The 26,246-nt window shown below is 41.2% G+C and overlaps 1 protein-coding gene across 1 annotated transcript in view; it reads left to right on the forward strand.

Annotated features, from left to right (window-relative positions):
* LOC147009428 (uncharacterized) overlaps window positions 1–23,995 on the forward strand; it is a 74,845-nt gene extending 50,850 nt beyond the window's left edge. The window contains exons 2-4 of the mRNA XM_085861726.1: window positions 7,545–7,739; window positions 9,844–9,954; window positions 21,132–23,995. Of these exons, the coding sequence (XP_085717852.1) occupies window positions 7,545–7,739; window positions 9,844–9,954; window positions 21,132–23,644 (2,819 nt within the window). The 3' untranslated portion in view covers window positions 23,645–23,995. The remainder of the gene's footprint in view (window positions 1–7,544; window positions 7,740–9,843; window positions 9,955–21,131) is intronic.
* The last annotated feature ends 2,251 nt before the right edge of the window (window positions 23,996–26,246 follow it).

Genomic DNA, 26,246 nt, shown 5'->3' on the forward strand with positions numbered 1-26,246 from the left:
TTGTGAAGGTAAAGGTCGTGGCTGTTGGCGTTGTTGTTGTTGTTGTCTGAGGGTTGGAGCGTGGTTGTTGTTGGTGACGATGGCTGGCGTCGTGGTTAAGGTGGTTGTTGTGTGATGGCTGTTGAGACGTGGTTGGTTCAAAATAAAGATAGAACAGAAAAACGCCTAACTCAAAGGATCGCAGCCCGAATGAATCACATAAATTCCCTCGATACAACGGGTTTGGGCTAACTACACATGCACTTACAGATATCTCACCTACGGGCCCTGAATGGTGGTTTGCGAATTTCCACAGCTGTAACTATATATATATATATATATATATATATATATATATATATATATATATATATATATATATATATATATATATATATATATATATATATATATATATATATATATATATATATATATATATAAATATATATATATATATATATATATATATATATATATATATATATATATATATATATATATATATACATATATATATATATACATATATGTATGTATATTACAAGTTTAACTCAGGAGAGATCAAAAGAGCGTCGAGGATTAGCCGCATCAGAAGCTTCTCCAAAAAAGCAGGATCTAAACCACTGTTATCAATAAGTTTTCCCACGGCTTTCAGGGGCAGCACACTCAACAACAACATGTCCACAACCTTCGGTGGTGCTGAACCGAATGCCGAGCTTCGATGTCAATCTTCTCTCCAAGTGTTGAAGACCCCTTGAGGAAGGTGTATATTCTAGCTTGGCATGTCAGACTTTCTTTCCCCCCCCCCCACCTCGTTTTTATTTCGGGTAGAATATTTTTGGAGAGAATATTTTTAAACTGGAAGTAATGTTCTGTTAATACACAGGAATCGGGGTGAGAGGGATTCGAGAGAAGTAAAATATAACGTTCGAGAGAAATAACAAATACGAAGATAGAGAGAAGAAGAAGAAGAATCTTGCTTGCGTGGATCCGTGTTCCCGGGACACGGACAGCAAAAGAAACATTTTCAAAGCGAGTTGTGAGTCGAGGAAGTGTGGAGATTTATGGTTTTGAAACATCTTCGTGAGTATCACTAAAGCTCGTGGTATAAGGCGGTGTTGTGCACGTAGTGCACTTTACGATGTTTCCACGGTAACCTCTTTGTTGTATTCAGCATTAGGGTTCAGTTTATTATGATTGTTAGATCTACTGAAATCTACATAACACGTTATTTAATATCCGGTCAGACCTTGTGTAACGTTCCGAATTGGTTCTTGAGGAGAGATTGTTCGACACTTTATCGCTAAACGAGCTCATTATAACTGTGTGTGGAGAAACGTTCCCAACAATGTCATCGTTTACCGATAAACACAATGGAGGGTTTTCATAAATATCCCATGATGCTGTGCGCGCCGCCATGTTTCTTGTGTCCATTGCCATGGCAACGACAGGATCAGTTGTTCCACAATCTCGTGATTCTGACTTCCTGCGATGGAAGGTTTTGGTAATTATTTGGTCTTGTTTCGTTTGCCAACCAATATGGCGTCCGCGCACTGCATCATGGGTACTGAAACTCCTCCATCGGACATCCTCCTTGGGTATCACCATTAAATATACAGCTGTTATCAAGACGATTCATCATTCATACAAATACAATGTTAACAATTAAACACACTCGATTATAAATCATTCATGGAGCGACGTTTGGTGAAACTGAACAAACTATAACGACAGCCTCAGTGGATCACATATCTCAACCAGGCTGAACAAGAACGGTTTTGTGATAGGCCCCACTATCCCACTGACGGCTTGTTCTCATCACAAAAACAAAAAAAACATCATGAGCTTGTTCTCATGTTCTCAACAAAACTCATCCACATTGGTTTGTTGTAACCCGTCCACAACGTTTTGAAATATAACAAGTCTGAAGACGACGATGGTTCACGAGCGGTATTTGACGATGTAGATTGTTTCAGAAGTCAACGATGAGACAATGTGATAATGTTTGACCAAGTTATAAAAATGATCAAAATGATGTGGTACGATTGACAGGTTATTAGCTGCAAAATGTCGAAAACCCAGTTTCGTTCAACAACTTTAAAAATTTGACCTTTGCATAACCTTTAAAGGTCACAAAACAATGTTGTGGACATTAAAATAAGGAAAAAGGATACGTGCTATAGCTTAATGAAGTTAGTTCGTCGAAAACCCGGTTTGATTCCCACAACTTTGAATATAACGTCATATAGGCTATATGGCATTTCGCACTCATCAGATTATCCATACTTTGATGAAATCAGCGTCAAAACAAACTTGAAGGGGGCGCCACGGGCAAGGTGTTCGAGATAGAGCAAAATGGTTTCAAGACTTCAGGTCTTTAGGAAGCCTGGTGTTGGTGCAGTGGTTATGGCAGCGGCTTGGGATCCAAAAAGTCCTGAGTTCAAGCCCCGTTGGGCCACTGAATTAATACACCAGGGGGTTGACTCAGCCTGTCATCCTTCCGAGGTCGGCGAAATGAGTACCAGTATACTGGGCCGGTGTATACCCCGGTTAAAATAGGTGTACCATATCCCTGTGTCGTAAGAGGCGACCAGGGTTGCGTCAGGAAGGGAATCCGGCGTAAAACATGTGCCAAATCACTATGCGGATCACACGGATGATCCGCTGTGGCGACCCCTAACAGGAGCAGCCGAAAGAAGAAGAAGAAGAAGAAGAAGAGGTTTCAAGACTTTAGGTGGGGAATGACCTCAAGATTATGCATAAAAAATATTGTCATTCGAGCTGTCAAAGTTTGGGTGGTCGTATGATTTTTATGTCAAAATTCGAAATTTTCTAAGTTCGTGACCTTGTGACCTTGACCTTGTGACCTTGACCTTGGGACGAAAATGAAAAATCGAGCTCCGTGGGGCGATGCAGGTGCCATTGGGCTAACCAAATACCGAAAACCCCTGCCAGATTCGACAAACCCCTCGGAGAAGATGGATTTTTATGTCAAAATTGCAATTTTCTAAGTTCGTGACCTTGTGACCTTGACCTTGGGACAAAAATGAAAAATCGAGCTCCGTGGGGCTATGCAGGTGCCGTTGGGCTAACCAAATACCGAAACTCCTGCCAGATTCGACAAACCCCCTCAGCCTAGGAGAAGATGCAAATTGAAATCGGCTACCCCCTAAAAACACAATTCACAATTTTCTAAGTTCGTGACCTTGTGGCCTTGACCTTGGGACGAAAATGAAAAATCGAGCTCTGTTGGGCTATGCAGGTGCCATTGGGCTAACCAAAGCCCAAAATCCCTGCCAGATTCGACAAACCCCTCAGAGAAGAAATTTTTTTATGTCAAAATTCGCAATTTCCTAAGTTCGTGACCTTGTGACCTTGACCTTGGGACGAAAATGAAAAATCGAGCTCCGTGGGGCTATGCAGGTGCCATTGGTCTAACCAAATACTGAAACCCCTGTCAGATTCGACAAACCCCCTCGGAGAAGATGCAAATTGAATTCGGCTACCCTCTAAAAACATATGTTTTTTGGGCGTGGTTCCGCCCATAATGGGCGCACCATGCCCATTTTCAGGAAAACACAACTAGATCATGACATAAATCTCCCACCAAAATTTTATCAGGATTGGATCAAAACCCACGGAGCTATGCTCAGGACAGACAGACAGACACACAACAACAAGCCGGTAGGCGGACATGGGTAGTCGACTACCCAATAGAACCTGATGCGATGGGCCCGTTTTATGGGGAATGACCTGAGGATTAAGCACAAGAAAATTCATGATTCCAGTTTCAAGGCTTAATGCTGCAGATTGTTTTTTCGTTAAAATACCCCCCACATTTAGAGGTTTTTCGGCCGTTGATAGGCAACGGAGGGGTTCATAGCAACGATTCTTTCTCACACATAACTAGGACATACCATGAACCTACCATACCAGATTCATGTATATCTGACTCATGGTCTCTGAGATGTCACGAACTTCGTTTTTTATTGTTTTCGACCAGGGTTCATTCAAAGTCTATCTTCTCCGACAGTTTTCATAGGATCCGGCTGGAAATTTTTGACAATATGGCTGAATGTACTGCCCACAGTCGCTCGTGGCCCGATTTTTGATTTTCGAAAAAATAAAATTTTTATGGTTTTTCAAAAATTGCAAAGTCTCGTTGCTAGGCAACGGTGGTGTCCATAGCAACGGTTTTCATTTGCACACAACTTGGTCATGGTATGAACCTACCAACCAAGTTTCATCGAAATCGCCATTGTATTAACGGAGCACTGGACCAAACGGGGACCGACAGACAGACCACCATATCGACGGAAAAAGTGATAATAAGGATAGAACTAATTTCAAAAAAAAAATTTTTAATTTTTTTTTCGACTGGATCGACTACCCAATAACGAATATAGTGGTCACTTATTTTTTCCGTGAACCAATTATTTTTTTCGTGAAAATATTGTCAGGACGGGCCCCGGGGTTATAGGCAAGGTGGCGAGGCCCCTCGGCGGGGGTGGGGGTTCCTCCTCACCAACCCCCTAAGGCCATAACTGCCGTGTCCCTAAAGGGAACTGATACTGGGCTCGCATCAGACCTCTGTAGAGAAGATTAAATTCATTCAAAAAGAACCCGTGCAACGCCGGGTGCATTCACCAAGTATGTGTATGTATGTATGTTTGTATATATGTACACCCGAGTGCAAATTAATTGACTCACTGACGTTTTTTCATGTTTTTCTAACATTTTGTATTTTCCCTCCATAATATACCCGTTTTTACAATTAAATTCATGTTTATTATTATCTATAGACCTGGCGTTTGTTAGAGCTTTTTCAGGAGTTTGGATCTAGCAGTACTGCACATGCGTGAACTTTGGGTGTGTGATGCAATACTGCTGGGTGGATGATGCAATAGGGATCCTTACATCAGCCCCATTGTTTCACTCGGCATTCAACACACCACTCGTGAGAGACGATGGACATCACTCCTCAGAAGTAGACGAACATTTTTACGCCATTCGAACACTCTGAAAAGTCACAGAGAGACATCGCAATGATTGTAGGTGTTAGTCAGCGCTCCGTCTCATGGATAATTATCACTCAAGGCGTCACAACTGGATCTCTGTCACCAAAGTGTAAAGGAAAGTGTGGAACAAAATTTAAAACGACACCGAGAAATTATTTGTTTTTGATTCGTCAAAGCAAACTTGATCCTCAAAAGACCAGTGATGATCTGCAAAAAGATCTAGCCAGATCAGAGTCGCTGTGAGTTCCAGCACTGTTCGAAGAAGGCTCCTAAATATGGGTCTAATAGCCTGGAGAGCAGTCAGGAAACAACTACTGATGAAGAAAATGATGAGTAAAAGATTGCTGTGGGCCAAGAAGTATCAGAACTGGACGAAGGAGGTCTGGCAGAAAGTGATGTTTTCTGACGAGAGGCACTTTTTTATTCAAGGACACAGGAGTCAACATGTTCGATGTTCCCCAGGTGAGAAGGTCCGTGGATGAATGTCACATCGAACAATGCGTAAAACACCCTGAAAAGAAAGTGTTCTGGGGTTGTTTTAGTTATGCTGGCGTGGGATCTCTTCCCATCCATGGGATGATGAATTCTGCCCATTACATTGAAGTGATGGAGGACAAAGCGATTCCAGACATGCGGAAGGCGTTTCAAGATGGTTCAGGGGTGTTCCAGCAGGATTTTGCTCCTTGCCATACGTCAAAGGTGGTGACTAATTTCTTCAAAAGAAACAAGATAAAGGTGTTGGACTGGCCGGGAAAGTCTCCGGATTTGAATCCGATCGAAAATCTGTGGTCCATCATTAAATCTCGCCTGCTCAAAATGGACTGGACCACGAAAATCAAGCAAATAGAGGCCATAACGCAGCTATGGTACCATGACGAACAGATCAAGGAAAACTGTGAAAACTTGATAGATTCTATGCCAAAGCGAGTTCAAGAAGTGAGAAACAATAAAGGTCGACATATCAGTCGGCAGGCCAAGCCCAGGAAATATGCTGAAAATAACTTTTGATAGGATTTTTTGTTCAAAGCTGCAAACTGTGCTGGAAAGTATCACTATGGTACAGGCATTCAGAATCACCCGGTTGCCAAAATGGCATTTGACCTTTAAGGTCAAATTTGGAGGTCGAAAGGTCAAAAATTGTGTTTTCCCTCTTTTATCTAGTACTTTCAAATAATGTTAGGTCTGGCATGAAATATTGAGGAACTAGAGGGGGAGCACTCGGTAGAGTGCAAAACCTCCGCTGCCAATACTGCTGGATCACTTAAGTGAACCTGATATCCTATTCATTGTAGGCCAAAACGGATCAGACTCAACTGAACCATGATTGAATAAACGAAACTAGATCGAAAAATATGTTAGTTATTTATTTAGTTATTATTATATTAAATTAGGGTATAGTGAGATGCGAATCCGAACACTTCTGAACTTCCGAGGTGAAAATGGACTGCATTTTCGAACTCTGTGGGATCGATTTACTCTAAGAAATGTTTAGACGGACAACGAATTAATTATAGATTCGAAAATATCGAAATGAGTAGGATTGGTTACTCAACTCCAATAATGATAAATCTTGTTTTAGGTCATATTTTCGAAATGGTAGTGAATTCAATGTCGGTGCAGTCATTTCTTAGAGTAAATCGACCCCATAGAGTTCGAAAATGCACTTCATTTCCACCTCGGATATCCAGAAGTACCCGTAATCGTACCTGACCATACCCTAATTTAACCAATTCATGAAACTAAAAGTCGTCGTATGGAGCGACCTCTAAATCACCTCCAATCAACTTAAATTTTTTATGCGCGTTATTGAAACATAGTGGAATAATTTAAGGCTTGTGTTGACAAAAATCAGATTTTTTTTTTTTTTTTTTTTGCTGTTTTTGGACCACCCTCATATATATATATATATATATATATATATATATATATATATATATATATATATATATATATATATATATATATATATATATATATATATATATATAAATATATATATATATATATATATATATGAACTTGTAGTGAATTACCACGGACATGATCCATGTGAATGTTGTGGTTCCATCAGATTTTCGTGAAAGTGGGTTCCTTATTTGTTGTCTCAAAGTTAGTTATGTGGGGAAACTGTCTCCATATTTGCAATATGTGCTGCATGGATTACATCTGATCATAAATACTCCTTCATACACATCCCCTATGCTTGTGTGTAATGTCTTCTTCCAATTGAATGTCTTTATTATGAAATTGTTGAACAGGCTCAGATTTTATATCAATATCGAAATGGTATGTTTTGCATGTAGCCAAATCAAAATTTACATCAACATGTCATACAATTACAGTGTTGTCTCGGAAACATGTATAATTTATTTATGGGGATGTCAAAGGGTGCCTGTATGTGTGTGGTGAACGTTAATGTGTTGTAACTGTTTTGGGAAGAGGATAAGATCTCAAGCATCGAGGTAGTTCACATGCGGGTGCAGTGTGGGATCAAGGTACTCAGGGTGGATCAGGAAGAGTGGTATGTTTACTGCCTCTTTAAAGGTTCGCCCACAATGTCTGCTCAAGTTGGTTGTTGGAAGGATTCCTGTCACGTGCAGCCTGAATCGGAACAGCTGACTCTACTCGGGTGTGAAATGAAGGTTGAGGAGCCGGATGGCTCTCCTGAGATTCTAGAGATAAAAATAGAGGATGTGAACTCCTTTGGTCTGGAAGAGGAGCAAAGCGACCTGCTAAATGGTGAGTTGTATGATCTTCATCACTTCTGATGGGATCTGTGATTGTCTGGCACTGAGTTTTTAATTTTTTTGTGTGCATGATGGAGGTTAATGGAAGAGAATTAAATGGAAAGGGGCAAATAACAACAGCAGATTACAAGTGGGAGATAGATGAAGGGTAGGGTAGATGGACACATGGGAGTGAAGAAACTGCACACAAGTTGAATGAAACACAAGAAGAAGAGGAAGGGGGGAAAACCCACCAAAATCAGTTCGATGTAATTGTATGTAATTTGCCAATCAATGCAGGATGGTGAGATAACCTCCATTTTGGGTTCTAGCCATTTTCTTTTTTTGCCTTCTCTTTTTTGTTGGTTGTTATTTTGGGTGGTGGTGAAATTCCCACTGAAGTTGTGGTCGGGTCAGAAGCATCTCGTAACAATGAGGCAGTTTGTACAGAACTTAACGCTTTGATATTGTCATCCTCTGATATGATGCTCTTCCTGTGGGGAAATGTTTTATTTTCTCTCTTCAAGGAAGAACTCAAAGCAACAATTTTAATGCAATATTTCTTAAGCTACAAGCAAATACAACCCATCACTTCACTGACTAGTATATTAAAGGGGGGGGGCTGTTTGAAGGAGGGGAGGGAGAGCGGAGGGAGGGTAGGTTGAGGGGAGGGAGGAGGGAGGGTAGGGGTGGGTGAGAGGAGGGAGAGTAGGGTGAGGGAGGGAGGAGGTAGGGTAGGTTGAGGGGAGGGAGAGAGGAGAGGGTTGGGTGAGAAGAGGGTAGTGTGAGGGGAGGGAGAGAGGAGGGAGGGTTGGGTGAGAAGAGGGTAGTGTGAGGGGAGGGAGAGAGGAGGGAGGGTTGGGTGAGAAGAGGGAGGGTAGGGTGAGAGGATGAAGAGAGGAGGAAGGGTAGAAAGAGGAGGGTGGGGTGAGGGGAGGGAGGAGAGGAGGAAGGGTAGAAAGAGGAGGGTAGGGCGAGGGGAGGGAGGAGAGGAGAGGATGGCAGTGTAAGGGGAGCGAGAGGGGAGGGAGGGAGGAGGGAGGGTAGGTTGAGGGGAGGGAGAGAGGAGGGAGGGTGAGGGGAGGGAGAGAGGAGGGAGGGGAGGGTGAGGGGAGGGAGGGTAGGGTGAGGGGAGGGAGGGGAGGGTGAGGAGAGAGGGAGGGAGGGGAGGGAGAGAGGAGGGAGGGTAGGGTGAGGGGAGGGAGAGAGGAGGGAGCGTAGGGTGAGGGGAGGGAGAGAGGAGGGAGGGTAGGGTGAGGGGAGGGAGAGAGGAGGGAGGGTAGGGTGAGGGGAGGGAGAGAGGAGGGAGGGTAGGTTGAGTGGAGAGAGAGAGGGAGGCTACAGTGAGGGGAGGGAGAGAGATAAGGGAGGGTCGGGTGAGGAGAGGGAGGGTAGGGTGAAGGTAGGGAGAGACGAGGGAGGGTATGGTGAGAGGAGTGAGGGAGAGAGAGGAGGGTAGGGTGAAAGGATTGGAGAGGATGGAGGTGAGGGGACGGAGACGAGGAAAGATAGTGAGAGGAAGGAGAGGGGGGAAATGCGAGAAGAGGGGTGAGTGAGTGAAGAGGGAGGGATGGAGGGGAGCGAGGAAGGAGAGAGGGAGATTGAGGCAGAATGGGGGAGCAAGGAAGGAGAGAGGGAGATTGAGGCAGAATGGCGGCGCAAGGAAGGAAGCAGAGGGAGATTGAGGTGGGGAGGGGGAGCGAGGAAGGAGGCAGGGAGTGAGGAGTGGTGGGGGAGCGAGGAAGGAGGGGGGGAGATGAGGCAGTGTGAGGGGATGGTCCATCCGGAGATAACCACCTTTTGGAAATAACAACCATCCAGATGCGTATGGAGATAACCACCATTCTGGCATAATCACCAGAGAGAGAGAGAGATTTATGTTATGCTTTATGAAACACACCACACACACACACACACCACACACACACACACACACACACACACACACACACACACACACACACACACACACACACACACACACACACACACACACACACACACACACACACACTGACATTTATGAGTATAGATTTTAATTGCATGGAATGTGACACAATACTGCACATTTATGTGACACACGACTACTTTCATTTAATAAAAGTTACTTTTTCCAGATTTATTTGTGAAAGTGGAAGTGAAAACCGAACACGACATTGATGTCCACCTCGATCGACCAGAACCAAATGACTCTGAAGCTTCTTTCTTCAAGAGCCACCCCAATGAAGGTTTCTGTCAATACTGACACATTTTGATTCAGACATTTTGATGATGAACTCTGGTGTTGAAAAAAGTAACCCTACGTTTTGATATCATTGCTTTAAGTTTAAGAAATATCCACGATGGTAGATAAGTTTCTCAAACATCCGTTATCCCTTTCATCATTCGGTGAATTGGTTAACCAACAATGATGTACCTTTTTATATACCCTGTTATCTTCAATTTGTACAATAGTCAATTCTAATTGAGCTTTAATTTCACGAGATTGAGAGAGAGAGAGAGAGACAGACAGACAGACAGACAGACAGACAGACAGACAGAGTAATGTTATAATCGCAGGGTTGAATGGGTTATGGTTCACGTGTCGATAATTTTGTGGGTGGGAATTGGGTTGCATGAGATAGTGGTGATCTTTGAAACCGTGGCGGGAGAGTATAATTCAACCATCTTTGGCCTTATGAGACCACCTTTTTTTAAACACACACACACACACACACACACACACACACACACACACACACACACACACACACACACACACACACGCACCCAGGTGGGGACTGTGCTCTCAACTTCCTACCTTTATCGATATATTTCAAACGACCAAGCAAAACTGCAGGTGGGATGTTGGTTAATCATGTCTAACCAATTCACCACTCACCTTCACGAATTTTTTTTCTTCAAACGCTTCCTTTACTCTGCCCCCCTCTACCCTAATCTTCAAAAAATGTTTTGACTTCCTCTTTCTGCCATACTCCTCTTCAAAAACTCGATTTCAATTCGACCTTTCTTTCATTGCATTTCAAAAAATCTTAGGGGGTTTACAGGGGGGGGGAGGGGTGAGGGGGAGTCTCCTCCCATAATATGTATTTGCTTTCTTCTCTAAAATGACAAACAATTTCTATGAAACTTGCCCACAACCTTTATCACCCGTGATGTCCCAAAGATTGTTGACGCCATTCATAAAAACTTGGGGTCTAAGAGGTTCGACGTCTGAATTGCCTGCCAAAATATGTATTTGCTTTCTTCTCTGAAACCACACCCACAATTTCGGTGAAACTTGACCACAACCTTTATAAACCGGAATGAACCAACGATTGTTCACAGCATTAAAAATAAAAAAAATTCAGTTTTTTTTTTTTTTCTTTAAAACATATTTTGTGAGTCATCCATGCCTACCAGAGATTCCCTGGTTATCTTAACCAGCCTCAACCAGGTTAGTACCCAGGGCTATTTCCCCAATGTTTTTTGAATGAAATCCAGTTCATTTCCATCTACTTTGCAGGAAGCATCAAGCAGATATTGATGAAATAATAATTTTCCAGAATGAATAGTAGAAAAGCCATTTCTGATGGCAATTCGGAATGTGTAGTATTGGCACAACAAAACTCGTTTTGCATTCAATCTTCTCTGTGGGTCTCATTGACGTAAATCATCACCCCAGCCTCTTTGCCCATATAAAAACAGAAGTGGATAAATCAATGGATCCATATTTGAGAATAAGGTGCTCATGTGTTGGACTGATTCATTAGCAGTTGGATAGGTAATGACATCACGTGATGATGGGTCTGGGACAGAGCCTTGATCTCCTACAAAAACTGGAGCAATTTCAGATTCTATTGGATCATTGTATCGACGCTCGTATTCGCCAGCCCGATGTGAGATCACCATCATCCCTGGAAGAATGTTGATTCCCTGCTGTCCTGCAGCATTTCTTTTCTGTTGCAAAATTTCACCCATACTTCGAAATTGATGCACAAATGGATTTGTTTGTTGAAGATCCCTTTGTGCAAGTTCCATGACATCATGTCTCGTCCCTTCATTAGCAGGGAGCTTCAACAGTTCTTGCAGTGCTTGTTGTGAGTCAAGTGCATAAAGTTGAGCTATTTCCTCTGCTGTCATTTATTAGGATCCAACCAACTGGTGGCATGATTGACGTGCCCATGTATGGTGACCTCCTTTGGACCACACCCAGGAGCTGTTGTAATGTGGGCATTCCACGATGCCACTGCAAATGCATTGTTGTAATGTTGAACATAAGACTGGAAATGTTTGGACATATCACTTTCACCTGTGTATAAATCAACTACTGATGCTGAGACATCGTGGAGATTAATATTATTAGTTCTCCACCACATTGGCTCTTAACCTGGGGGCGTGAGTAATTTCCAGAGGAGGCGCGAGCCCGAAGAAAAAAGTAGGAATTTCTCAAATTATTTTTGTAATTCTCTTAACAAGTGTTTGCATTATATCGTGATGAACATAAAAAAAAACAAAAGTATCGCCTTTAATAATTTTCGTTTTCTATTTGCAACTAGGCCTAGCATTTTCTGTATTAAAATGAATTTTAAAATTTAACATTTATTTTAATTTGGATATTAAAAAAAAAAAATTCACAGACTTGCAGTACCCATTTCAAACTAAATCATTCACAATGAGTGCAAAAAAGCAGAAGTATCTTGATGAATATATTCGATTTGGATTTGTGTCCCTACAAAAGGGTGACACAGAGGTACCCCAGTGCATCATATGCTATAAGACTGAGCAATGATGGCATTCGGCCCACACGCTTGGAACGCCACTTGAAGACAATGCATCCTGCTCCAGCTGCCAAACCCAAGGCATTCTTTGAAACAAAAAGGCAGTCCTTGAAGAAAGCTAAGATGGACAGCAGTGGAGCATTTCGGCAACAGACTTCAAAGGTTGTTGAGGCTTCCTATGAGATCGCCATGTTGATTGCAAAGAGCAAAAAGAACCATAACATCGGAGCGACTCTCATAAAACCAAGTGTACTGCGTGCAGCAGAGCTCGTTCTGGGGAAGGAGAGTGAAAACAAGTTTTCCCAAATCTCTCTATCAAACGATACCGTCAAGGGCAGGATCGATGAAATGTCTCAAGACATCAAAGATCAAGTTCTCGACCAAGTAAGAGCTTCTCCTGTATTTTCCATCCAGTTGAACGAAACGACTGTTGTTGCTCAGTGTTGTCAGCTACTAATGTATGCTCGTTTCATGTCAGACAATAGTGTAAAAGAGGACATTCTCTTCTGCCACCTCATGGAATGTTATGCAACAGCAACAGATTTTTTCAAGTGGTATCAAACTTCTTCCAGGAAAATCAACTTTCGTGGGACTCACTGGTAGGGGTGTGTATTGATGGGGCTCCGGCCATGCTTGGTTTGCAATCTGGTTTCATAAGAAGAGTGAAAGAAAAAAAAAGTCCATCTGCTATAGGTACGCACTGCATCCTTCATCATGAAGCCGAAGCATCCAGAACTCTACCTGCTGAAATGAGGGATGTCATGAACCTGGCTATCGAGGCAGTCAACTTCATCAAAGGTGGAGCCTTAAACAGTCGTCTCTTCAAACAGCTGTGTGTGGGTATGGATTCTGAACATCAAACCTTGCTTTTCCACACAAACGTACAATGGCTTTCGGAAGGAAACGTGCATGGACGGCTTTATGAACTACGACAAGAAGTGGCAACATTTCTAGATTCGCGGCAGAAAGCAGATCTCCATGACAAGTTCCAGTCTGAAGGATTTTTGCTATCTCTAGCTTACCTGGTGGACATCTTTGAAGCGCTGAATGCCATCAACCTCAAACTCCAAGGGAAAAAACATCAACATAATCATGCACCATGACGTCATTCGTGCCTTCATGGCCAAACTCGACCTCCGGAAATGTCGAATTAAGGATGGAAATACAGCCAGTTTTGCTAACTTGGTTTCTGCTCTCATTCACAGTTAACTCGATTCTGAGTTAAAGAAAAATAATTACTCATCTGACTAAATTAAATTACGAAATTACTCATCTGACTCATCTCCTATGGTATCCAAGGCCATCTCCACTCAGGCCTCGCAGACTTCCTCTCCTGTCGCAGTCAACGTGTGGCCCGAAATGGAGTTCTTTCATCCCCTCTTCCTGTCCAGGCTGGAGTTCCTCAAGGTCGCGTTCTGGGCCCTGTTCTTTTTCTGGTTTTCATCAATGATCCCTCCGACTCTCTGGAAAATCCTCTATATATCTCTTTGCTGATGACTCCACCCTCTGCCGTACCATCAGTCATCCCTCAGACCGGCAAGCAGCAGCTTCTTCGCTCTCTGCAGATCTGGATAAAATCACAAACTGGTCCAACACGTGGAACATGTCTTTCAATCCGGACAAATCTCACACTCTCACTATGTCTCTTCGAAAGGACCGTTTAGAACCCCCCCCCCCATCCACTTTCTCAACAATCCTCTGGAATAAGTCCTTTCTTTCAGGCTTCTGCGTCTCACTATCTGCCATGACCTTTCCTGGGAAAGCCACATTTTAAACCTCGCCTCCAAAGCCAGTCGCCGACTAGGAATCCTCCGTCGTGCAAAGTCCTTCCTCGGCCCTCCTGAGCTCCTGACCACTTACAAAGCTTTTGTCCATAGCCTGATGGAGTACTGCTCTCCCCTCTGGGCTGGTGCTCCTGCCTCCCACCTTTCTAGGCTTCACGCTTTAGAAACCAAGGCATTTCAGATCATCGGCATCTCCCGCTAAGAAAATGCCAGATGGATTCACTAAGCTCTATTCGCTTCAAGATACTATATTTTCCCAGTCTGGGAGAAGCAGACTGACTTTTTAATGATATAAATTTATAAACTTATAAATTTAAGCTGGGGCTGTATGAAGGCCGAAGATAAGCTTCACCTGGAAGGTGTCAACACCTGACAAAGTTGGTGCCAACGTCTGAAAAAAATAAAATACCAAGACTCACTAAGCACTAGATAAGGAACTAAAATTCTCGATGTATTTCAGAGATCTGGAACGAATCTTATATTCCGGTCCCTCCATATGCGCATATGAATGTGTTCGTATGTATTTGTTTTTGTTGTTTGTTAAATAAATGTTCAATTGTACAGATGACTTCAAGATTTCTTCAACAGTCCCAATGGAGGATGGATGTGATATTTTCTCCAAGTTCAAAAAGGGCATATCTCCGAAAAATTGACAAAAGGCCCTGAAACTCCAACTATTTCTGTAACTTATCATAATAAAGCCATGTACCAAGTTTCAGTTGAATATGTTCAAGGATATGGGAAAAAATTCTGAAAAAACACAAATGGGACAGACAGACATCTATCCATCCATCCATTGGGACCATACTCTGTGCAGAGCATTGGTGCTGCCGAAGCAGACTCCTTGGCTATTGGACACAATCCTGGATGGGTCGCCACTTCGACACAGGATACCAGCAAGCTGGCACTCATTTTGTCGACCTCGGAAGGATGACAGGTAGAGCCAACCCCTCCTGGTATTAATTCAACAGCCGAGTGGGATTTGAACTCAGGATCCTCGTATCCCAAGCCAACCACTCTAACCATTAAGCCGCCAACACCAGGCATACAGACGGAAAGCAAACCTATATACCCCACCGGTGAACCTGGTAAAGCAGTGGTTCTTAACCTTTTTACCACCACGCCCCCTCTAGTAAGTTGGTCCTTGCCTCCACCCGCCCCCCCCCCTCACATATTCAACCAAATGATTAAAAATCCCTCCTGAATTAAAAGGAAAAACTGAAAAAAATGCAAGTTTTTCTTCTTTTTATTGAACAAAGAAATCTGTTTAAGTAACACTCACATACACAACATATTTAATGAGATACTTGACATTGCTTCTTAGCTACCAGATCTTGAATGAGTGGTCGAATGCCAGAGAGAGCACAACGCAAGTCCCCTTCAATGTTCAGCTTGTTTCTGGACTTGATCTTGACAGCAACGAGCGTGGAAAATGCAGCTTCACAAAGATACGTTGATCCAAACATTTTCAGAATCCGAAGAGCTTGATGTGAGATCAAAGGGTAAACAGGAAGCTACGTGACCCAGAACGTCTGTCGATCCAGTTTTTTGAAGTCTTCTTCAGCCGAGAAGTTGAACTTTAACTCAAGAAACTCCTCTTGCACTCCGTCTGAAATATCAGCTACTTCACATTTAAATGGGTTCCTAATGAATTTCCAGGCTTCACGCTTCTCATCTATATCCAGAAAGTATCTGATGAATTCTGCTTTTAATTTTTTTGTATACCTTGTCGAGGCTCGTGTGAGAGCTAACACACAACGTACAGCAAGGGGGCATGAGACAAGAGGGGGAGGGAGTGGGATGGACAAAACAGTGGGGAACAGAGACATTAGATCTGTGGAAGGGAGAGGGATGGGACAGGGAACATGGGGAATAGATGGACATTACAGGGACTTTCAGGAAGGAAAGCAGGGAATTTGAAGGAGGTGGGCTTAGGTGGATTATCGGGGGTAGAAAAGATCGGGGGTAGACAAAAGAAAAGATCGAGGAAAAAAAGAGGAATGAAAGAGTGAAGGTGAGTCTTTGGGCCTCTCACTCATTCCAGCAGGTTGGTCGGTGGTCTTTCTGTCTTCTACCGTCTCCTCTCCAACCTTGCCCCCCCCCGCTCTCTCTACAATTTGTCCTCACCACATTTCTGCAGGGCACTCAAGGTCCGCCAACAACCCCCTTCTGGTAAAACTAACAAAATCACGAATCACTGCTCACCTTCACTCTTTCATTCCTTTTTCCCCGCCTTTAGAATAAACTCCCTCACTCGTGGGGCAGATAACAGCAATTTTTGAGAGGAATCATGCAAATGATACAAGCATCAAATTCGGCACATTTGTTCTCCAGGGGATTCTAATCAAATCTGCCTGATTGGCCATTTGAAAATCCAAATTTTGAAAAATTTGAAGAAAAAAAAAAAAACTTCAAAAAAGTCAAGATCACGAATCAATGTTGGATGCTGGCTGAGATTGGTGAATGTTTCAGAAACATCATCAGAGACGTTCCAAGTCTGCCATGCAGTTTTCTTCCCTTTACTGCGGAAGGCAGACACAACGTCACATCCAGTGAACGCATGGAAGTCTGGGATCCCTCAAGCTTTCTCAGGCCCTATTGCAGAAACTACCTCATGGACTGGAATCCATCGCGCCTTGGCTCCTTGGCCAAACGCAATCCACATGTTCTCAAGACCTAGTTCCTGTAAGGATGGCAGTACAGATATTGCTATGACTTGTACGTCCGTGTCATTAGCCTTAATGATAATGGACTTGCTACCATCCATCGTTGCATCCCTGGCATGTACAAATATTCGAGTGTCAGCTTTTTCATGACAACATGGAGACACAGCATCCAGTGACTTCCTTGTGTTGCTAACGGCATCTTTTCCGCAAGGAAGTGAAACAGCTCAGTCTTGTTGCTGTCATCTCAAAGAAAGCTTCTCCAGTTACTTGGGGTCTTACTGGTTCCTGTCACTCTTCTGATTCCTTGCCACCTTTTCGACCTTGCCTCGGACTTCAGACTTGGACTTCTTGTGCACATCAAACACTACGTCCACCCTCTCGTACCTGGCACCATAGGATTCCACCTTTGGGACCAGATGATGTCTTCTTTGGCATAGTCATCAAATATCTTTGAAGTGCATGGAGGTAGGGCATTGATAAGTGCTGAGCTATCATTGGTGACTGCATCTCCCCTTGGTTCTCTGTCTGGGATGTTCACTTGTGCTTCAAGAATTTCAGCCAGCTGTAACTTCAAATTTTTTTGAATTTTTCAAAATTTGGATTTTCAAATGGCCAATCGGGCAGATTTGATCAGAAAGCCCTGCAGAACAGAAATGCCAAATTTGATGCTTGTATCATAATTTGCACAATTTTTCTACAATCTACTACACTACACTCTATTCTTTCCCATTCTTCCCTCCAGGCTTTCAAAACAGCTGTTCACCAACCACCTCTTATCACCCCCCCATCCAAATCCTCGATCTTTTCTACCCCCGATAATCCACCCAAGCCCACCTCCTTCAAATTCCCTGCTTTCCTTCCTGAAAGTCCCTGTAATGTCCATCTATTCCGCATGTTCCCCGTCCCATCCCTCTCCCTTCCACAGATCTAATGTCTCTGTTCCCCACTGTTTTGTCCATCCCACTCCCTCCCCTCTTGTCTCATGCCCCCTTGCTGTGCGTTGTGTGTTAGCTCTCACACGAGCCTCGACAAGGTATACAAAAAAATTGAAAGCAGAATTCATCAGATACTTTCTGGATATAGATGAGAAGCGTGAAGCCTGGAAATTCATTAGGAACCCATTTCAATGTGAAATAGCTGATATTTCAGACGGAGTGCAAGAGGAGTTTCTTGAGTTTAAGTTCAACTTCTCGGCTGAAGAAGACTTCAAAAAACTGGATCGACAGACGTTCTGGGTCACGTAGCTTCCCGTTTACCCTTTGATCTCACATCAAGCTCTTCGGATTCTGAAAATGTTTCGATCAACGTATCTTTGTGAAGCTGCATTTTTCCACGCTCGTTGCTGTCAAGATCAAGTCCAGAAACAAGCTGAACATTGAAGGGGACTTGCGTTGTGCTCTCTCTGGCATTCGACCACTCATTCAAGATCTGGTAGCTAAGAAGCAATGTCAAGTATCTCATTAAATATGTTGTGTATGTGAGTGTTACTTAAACAGATTTCTTTGTTCAATAAAAAGAAGAAAAACTTGCATTTTTTTCAGTTCTTCCTTTTAATTCAGGAGGGATTTTTAATCATTTGGTTGAATATGTGAGGGGGGGTGGAGGCAAGGACCAACTTACTAGAGGGGGCGTGGTGCTAAAAAGGTTAAGAACCACTGCTTTAGCAGGTTCACCGGTGGGGTATATAGGTTTGCTTTCCGTCTGTATGCCTGGTGTTGGCTTAATGGTTAGAGTGGTTGGCTTGGGATACGAGGATCCTGAGTTCAAATCCCACTCGGCTGTTGAATTAATACCAGGAGGGGTTGGCTCTACCTGTCATCCTTCCGAGGTCGACAAAATGAGTGCCAGCTTGCTGGTATCCTGTGTCGAAGTGGCGACCCGTCCAGGATTGTGTCCAATAGCCAAGGAGTCTGCTTCGGCAGCACCAATGCTCTGCACAGAGTATGGTCCCGATGGATGGATAGATGTCTGTCTGTCCCATTTGTGTTTTTTCAGAATTTTTTCCCATATCCTTGAACATATTCAACTGAAACTTGGTACATGGCTTTATTATGATAAGTTACAGAAATAGTTGGAGTTTCAGGGCCTTTTGTCAATTTTTCGGAGATATGCCCTTTTTGAACTTAGAGAAAATATCACATCCATCCCTCCATTGGGACGGTTGAAGAAATCTTGAAGTCATCTGTACAATTGAACATTTATTTAACAAACAACAAAAACAAATACATACGAACACATTCATATGCGCATATGGATAGGAGGGACCGGAATATAAGATTCGTTCCAGATCTCTGAAATACATCGAGAATTTTAGTTCCTTATCTAGTGCTTAGTGAGTCTTGGTATTTTTTTTTTCAGACGTTGGCACCAACTTTGTCAGGTGTTGACACCCTCCAGGTGAAGCTTATCTTCGGCCTTCATACAGCCCCAGCTTAAATTTATAAATTTATATCATAAAAAGTCAGTCTGCTTCTCACAGACTGGGAAAATATAGTATCTTGAAGCGAATAGAGCTTAGTGAATCCATCTGGCATTTTCTTCGACCCACATTCCAATTTGTTGGTGCCTTTTATAGACAAAAATCCCTTAGACAGCTTTTATATGACAGGCAATTCTTTTTACTGAAACTGGCTGACTGGAAAAGTCTGCCTGCTCATTGCATTTTTTTTAATGGTCAGGTCGATCTTTCCATACAAAGGGAAGATATGATTATGTTCAAACACATAAAATCATACTATGTTTAAGTACATTTTCTATTTCAACATATTTATTTTAATATCAAGTTATAAAAAAACCAATATTTTATTGTTGGTTTTACCACCATTATGCCAATTTCAGAGAAATTACATCTGCAGGACCATACTCTCTGCAGAGCATTGGTGCTGCCTGAGCAGTCTCCTTGGCTATTGGGTACAATACTGGATGGGTCACCACTCCGACACAGGATACCAGTAAGCTGGCACTCATTTTGTCGACCTCGGAAGGATGACAGGTAGAGCCAACCCCTCCTGGTATTAATTCAACAGCCGAGTTGGATTTGAACTCAGGATCCTTGGATCCAAAGTCCACCACCCCAACCATTAAGCCAACACCAGGCATTAAAATATCACATCAGTCGGGGACATGTATTGCAAGGCAATTCTCGCTATTCTTGATGATGACGTTTCCCTCGTGACAGCATTTTGTGAATGTACCTTCAGACGTTCCTTCCTTCAGAAAATATTTTGCTTTGCCCCATGAACAGGTGCTATCCATTTGTCCAGCGAAGTGTCTTTGTGGAAGTGGTATTGGTGCAACTTCTTCACACAACTCAAGTCTTGCTTGAGCGGATTGTGTTTGTCGTGATGTGCAATATTGTATATGTGGCCCTCACTAAATTCCTGTACAATGTTTACACCACCTCTTGATTTATAAATGATCCCCCTCCGAATTCAACCTCGAACCCAATTTGCTTTACCTATAGCTGCCTGGCACTGTGCTGCCTGCTTAACTCTCATATCTATGACCACCCCCAGATCCTTCTCCTGTGTGACACACTCCAAAATTACCCCTTGCATCCTGTAATCTCTACTTTCATTGTTCTTTCCCATTCCCAACACCTTCCACTTGCTCAGGTTAAATTATACCTGCCAATGTTTCCCCAATCTCAGCATGTATCCTTGTATTTCCTTGTGTTATGCATCAATAAAAGAATTATGTGAGCATAACAAACGAAGGGGTGGGAGGAGAGACCCGGTGTTGCCCGGAAGCACCAGGTTAAGTAAGGGTGGTTCATCAAACTGCTTCAATCGTACTCAACTTGCAGATTTTTTTTTAACGATTTTAAAAATCATTATTTTATTAAAATTGAAGTATATAGTTGAACATTGCTTGGGGTGTCATGTTCAATGAACTCTTAAGTTTACTTCTTCAGTTTGTTTCCCTCATTTGTAAAAGCTGTCAATTTACAGTAACAAACACATTTGACTTATCACTGATAATTGCATGAATTTACCCTAAAGTATGAATATCATGGGAGAAAACCCAAACTTTCACATTGTCCAGCATCTTTACATCAAGAATAGTATTTTTCCTTTTTCACAATAGAACAAATACACATGTATGGTGCATATTTGGATACATTTGTCAGAATGATATTACGAGTACTGAACATTGTACAGAATCTTATTTTGAAAAAATTATTATGTATTTACAGGAGGATCCATTGAATCTCCAAGGGAGACTGCACCTACTTGTTTGAATGGCTCAGACACACGCCCGCAGCACTCGCCAACTGAAATGAGCGAGAGGACCATTTACAAAGAAGACAAACCAAATAATGAAATGGTTGCAGATCATCATTTTCACAAGTCTCACAAAGGAAAGAATGCTGAACGTTCATACAAATGCAAAATTTGTGGAAAATCGTTCAATCAGTCATCCAACGTCAAAACACACATGAGTATTCACAATGGAGAACGCCCATACAAATGCACAGTTTGTGGAAAATCTTTCATTCAGTCATTCAACCTTAAAATGCACATGAAAATTCACAACGGTGAACGCCCATACAAATGTACAGTTTGTGGAAAATCTTTCAAACATTCATCCAACCTTGAAACACATGTGCGAATTCACAATGGTGAGTGCTCATACAAATGTATAGTTTGTGGGAAATCTTTCATTTGGCCATCTGATCTGAAAACGCACATGAGAATTCACAACAGTGAACAACCATACAAATGTATGGTTTGTCAGGAATCCTTCATTCATTCATCCAGCTTTAAAATACACATGAAAAATCACAATGAAGAACGCCCATACAAATGCACAAGTTGTGCAAAATCTTTTAATTGGTCATCCACCCTAAAAAAACACGTGATAATTCACAGTGGTGATCGCCCATACAAATGCATAGTTTGTGGAAAATCTTTTAATCAGTCATCCAACCTTAAAACGCACATGCTAATTCACAATGGTGAACGCCCAAACAAATGCACAATTTGTGGAAAATCTTTTAATTGGCCATCCAACCTTAAAACGCACATGCTAATTCACAATGGTGAACACCCATACAAATGCACAGTTTGTGGAAAATATTTTAATCAGTCATCCAACCTTAAAGCGCACATGCTAATTCACAACGGTGAACGCCCATACAAATGCACAATTTGTGAAAAATGTTTTAATTGGCCATCCTCCATTAAAATGCACATGAGAATTCACAATGGTGAACGCCCATACAAATGCACAGTTTGTGGAAAATCTTTCATTCAGTCATACAACCTGAAAACGCACATTAAAATTCACAATGGTGAATGCCCGTACAAATGTATAAATTGTGGAAAATCCTTCATTCATTTATCGAGCTTTAAAATGCACATGAAAAATCACAACGAAGAACGCCCATACAAATGTACAAGTTGTGGAAAATCTTTTAAACGTTCATCCACCATGAAAACGCATTTGCTAATTCACAATGATGATCGCCCGTACAGATGCACAGTTTGTGGAAAATATTTTAATCAGTCATCCACCCTCAAATCACACCTGACAATTCACAATGGGGAACACCCATACAAATGTACAGTTTGTGGGAAATCTTTTAATCAGTCATGCAACCTAAAATCACACCTGACAATTCACAATGGTGAGCGCCCCTACAAATGCACAGTTTGTGAAAAATCTTTTAATTGGCCATCCTACATTAAAATGCACATGAGAATTCACAATGGGGAACGCCCATACAAATGCACAGTTTGTGGAAAATCTTTCATTCAGTCATCCAACCTTAAAACGCACATGAAAATTCACAATGGTGAACGCCCGTACAAATGCACAGATTGTGGAAAATCTTTTAATTTCTCATCCACCCTTAAAACACACATGCGAATTCACAATGGTGAATGCCTGTGCAAATGCACAGTTTGTGGAAAATCTTTTAATTTGCAATCCACCCTTAAAACGCACATGAGAATTCACAATTGTGAACGGCCATTCAAATGTACAATTTGTGGAAAATCTTTTAAATGGCCATCTACCATTAAAATGCACATGCTAATTCACAATGGTGAACGCCCATACAAATGCACAGTTTGTGGAAAATCTTTCATTCAGTCATCCCACCTGAAAACGCACATGAAAATTCACAACGGTGAACACCCATACAAATGCACAGTTTGTGAAAAATCTTTTAATTGGCCATCTACCATTAAAATGCACATGATAATTCACAGTGGTGAACGCCCATACAAATGCACAGCTTGTGGAAAATCTTTTAATCAGTCATCTCACCTAAAATCACACATGACAATTCACAATGGAGAATACCCATACAAATGTACAGTTTGTGGAAGATCTTTTAATCAGTCATCCAACCTAAAATCACACGTGAGAATTCACAATGGAGAACGCCCATACAAATGTACAGTTTGTGGAAAGTCTTTTAATCAGTCATCCACCCTTAAATCACACATGAGAATTCATAATGGAGATCGCCCATACAAATGTACAGTTTGTGGAAAATCTTTTAATTGGCCATCCTCCATTAAAACGCACATGAGAATTCACAATGATGAATATCCATACAAATGTGCAGATTGTGGAAAATGTTTTTATTTGTCATCCACCCTTAAAACACACATGACGATTCACAATGAAAAAGGCCATACAAATTCACCGTTTGTGGAAAATCTTATAATTGATCGCCCACATTTAAAAGGCACATGAGAATTCATAATATTGAGTGCCCATAGAAATGCAAAATTGCAGGGAATCCTTCATTAATTTATCCAGCTTGAAAATACACATGAGAAATCACAATGGTGAGCACCCATACAAATGCTCAATTTCTAGAAAATCTTGAATCAGTCATTCACCTTTTAAACATACATGACATTACACAATCGAGAATGACCGTACAAATGTACAGTTTGTGGAGAATATTTCAATAGGTCATCCCACCTGAAAAGGCTTTCGGAAATTTACAATGGAGAACAAGAAGATTTCCAACAAAGCGAATGTCCATACAAATGCAAAATTTGTGTAAAATCCTTCATTAAATCATGCGAACTCATGAAATATTTTTTTGTTTTGTTTTTAAATGTAGATGAGGCTCATGAAAGAGCTCATACGAATACACTGATGGGATCTGGACACAACAGGACCAAAGGAATGAGAGGCAGTAGAGGATGAATGAGGTAGACAAGATGGATACAGAAGGAAACACTCAGGAGGGAAAACTGGAAGTTTTGAAAGAGGATGGATTGGATAAAGAGGATTTTCCAGAGTCAGAGTGAGCCAATCATTTTTGAGGATCGGCAATAGGACTGGGCAGTCGTATCGAAAGGGAAGGTTTCATGCAGCAATGTGCCCCATTTCTCAAAGTCGCAATATTTGCTCGCTTACGCTTACTCATATTGCTCCTTTTCAAGCTGGAACACATTACTTCGTCAAACATCTCCCTTTCGAGACTGCTTTTCCTGCAGGGCTGGGGCTTTGCCTTCCTTTCATATAATAATTTCTTTAACCAAATTGAGTAGTCAAATAGAGATCCTATAAATATTTGTTTGTGTTTTATTTTCGGGAAGAAGTTAATTTATTAGAAAAATAAATAACTTAAAAAAGAAAAGGCGATGGTAGCCCGTTAAACCCCCGTTATAACCCCCAACCCCATTTTTATTTATACATATACTTTAAACCCATAATGTAATGTATTTATTCCATCACTCAATGTATATCTTTTATCATCAAATGCTGTTAGAGTTTTCTTACTAACAGTCTCTGAGAATATTATGTTTTGTAATTTCTAATACGATTCATCTCTCTATAAACATCTTTTCTCTTCCACATACATTCAAGGTAACGTTAAAAGTTTGTGGTTTCTTTTAATACACTCTTCTTCAGACCTTTAAGTTTCTTTTCACATTTGAATTCATTTAACCATCTCGTTATGTATTTATAAGCATATGCCTTTGATCTAACACCTACAAATTCACTTAGTATCTTTTCACCTAATTTGTCTTTAAATTTACCAATAACCTTTTTATTCTTATTCAAAAAGAGTGGGTTATTAGGATCAAAATTGTTTGTATCAAAAATATCTTCATCTTATTTCATATCGTTATACACATCATCTGTAGTTATCTCTGGTATGAAGCTATCTGGATCCATATAAAGCAATACAATATTCAAACCATATCTTTTCTTTAGGTTATTATAAAAGTAATCATACATTAAATACTTTGATAGATCTAAAACAGATGTTTCCACATAAATCGGTTTATCCATCTTTATACTCTCTTTATTCAAATGAACAGCACAAAAATTGTCTGTGAATATTTCTATTCTTTTAAAGCTTGGTTTATTTATCAACTTCTCTGCCTGCTCCCAAGTTGCAGCATGTCTTAAATTTTGTCTCTTCCTTATATTTTCCATTGTTGTACCAAATACAGAATTATTCATCAACTTGTAAAAGTCCTTCTCAAAATCATTCTTTGCTTTTGTTCTCATCCTTGTATTATAATCAATATATTTACCTAACCAATGACTGACGAAACTTTACTGCCCTATGTACCTTTTTAACTTGTAGTCCTGCTTCTATAAATTGCTTTAGATTTCTTTGATGCAAAACATACTTCTCTTTATCAAACAATATTCAGAATTTAGTTGCAGGAATATATTTAAACTCATTTGAAGAACAAAAGAAATGTTGTTAACCACCGAATAGCTCTCGATTGGGGATCTCTTCTTCAATTCCATAAGGAAGGTCTTTATGTTTGTTATGAAGTTTTCTGGGATAGTTTCAATCGACTTCAAAATAATACCCATAATCCCGTTTATCTAAATCTTCTTGACTTGTGGAGATTATATCATCCAACATAGATTTGTACTCGTATTCTTTCACGCATTTAAAATTACCACAGGGTTGAGATTCAGACATTGCCCAGCCATACAAGTTATTCGCATCAAAGTACATGTAGTAAGATGTGAGCTTATGACGTGAGAAGTCTGGAAGATATTTATTATTTTCTTTAGCATATCTGATTGAACAAACTTGTGAAATTCCTCCTCTTTTAGCCTTCTCAATCATCAATAGCATTTCTACATCACTGAGAAGATCAAGGGGTTGTTTAGTCATTTTTAACATAGCGCTCCAGGCTGGTCCCGGAGATTATAATAATGGACAGGATCAAGTCCATAGGAATCTTTATTCTAACAAACTTTAAAAGTCTCAAACACACGAGCGAGTAATAAAATATCAGTTATTAAGTAAAGGTCATGATAATCACCCATATTCTTTATCTCAAACCTTTCCAAACTTGTTTCACTC

The sequence above is a fragment of the Eptatretus burgeri genome, chromosome 17 (assembly GCF_056783735.1).
Source record: "Eptatretus burgeri isolate ZD-2024b chromosome 17, Ebu_testis_v1, whole genome shotgun sequence".
In the NCBI taxonomy this organism is placed as follows: domain Eukaryota; kingdom Metazoa; phylum Chordata; class Myxini; order Myxiniformes; family Myxinidae; genus Eptatretus; species Eptatretus burgeri.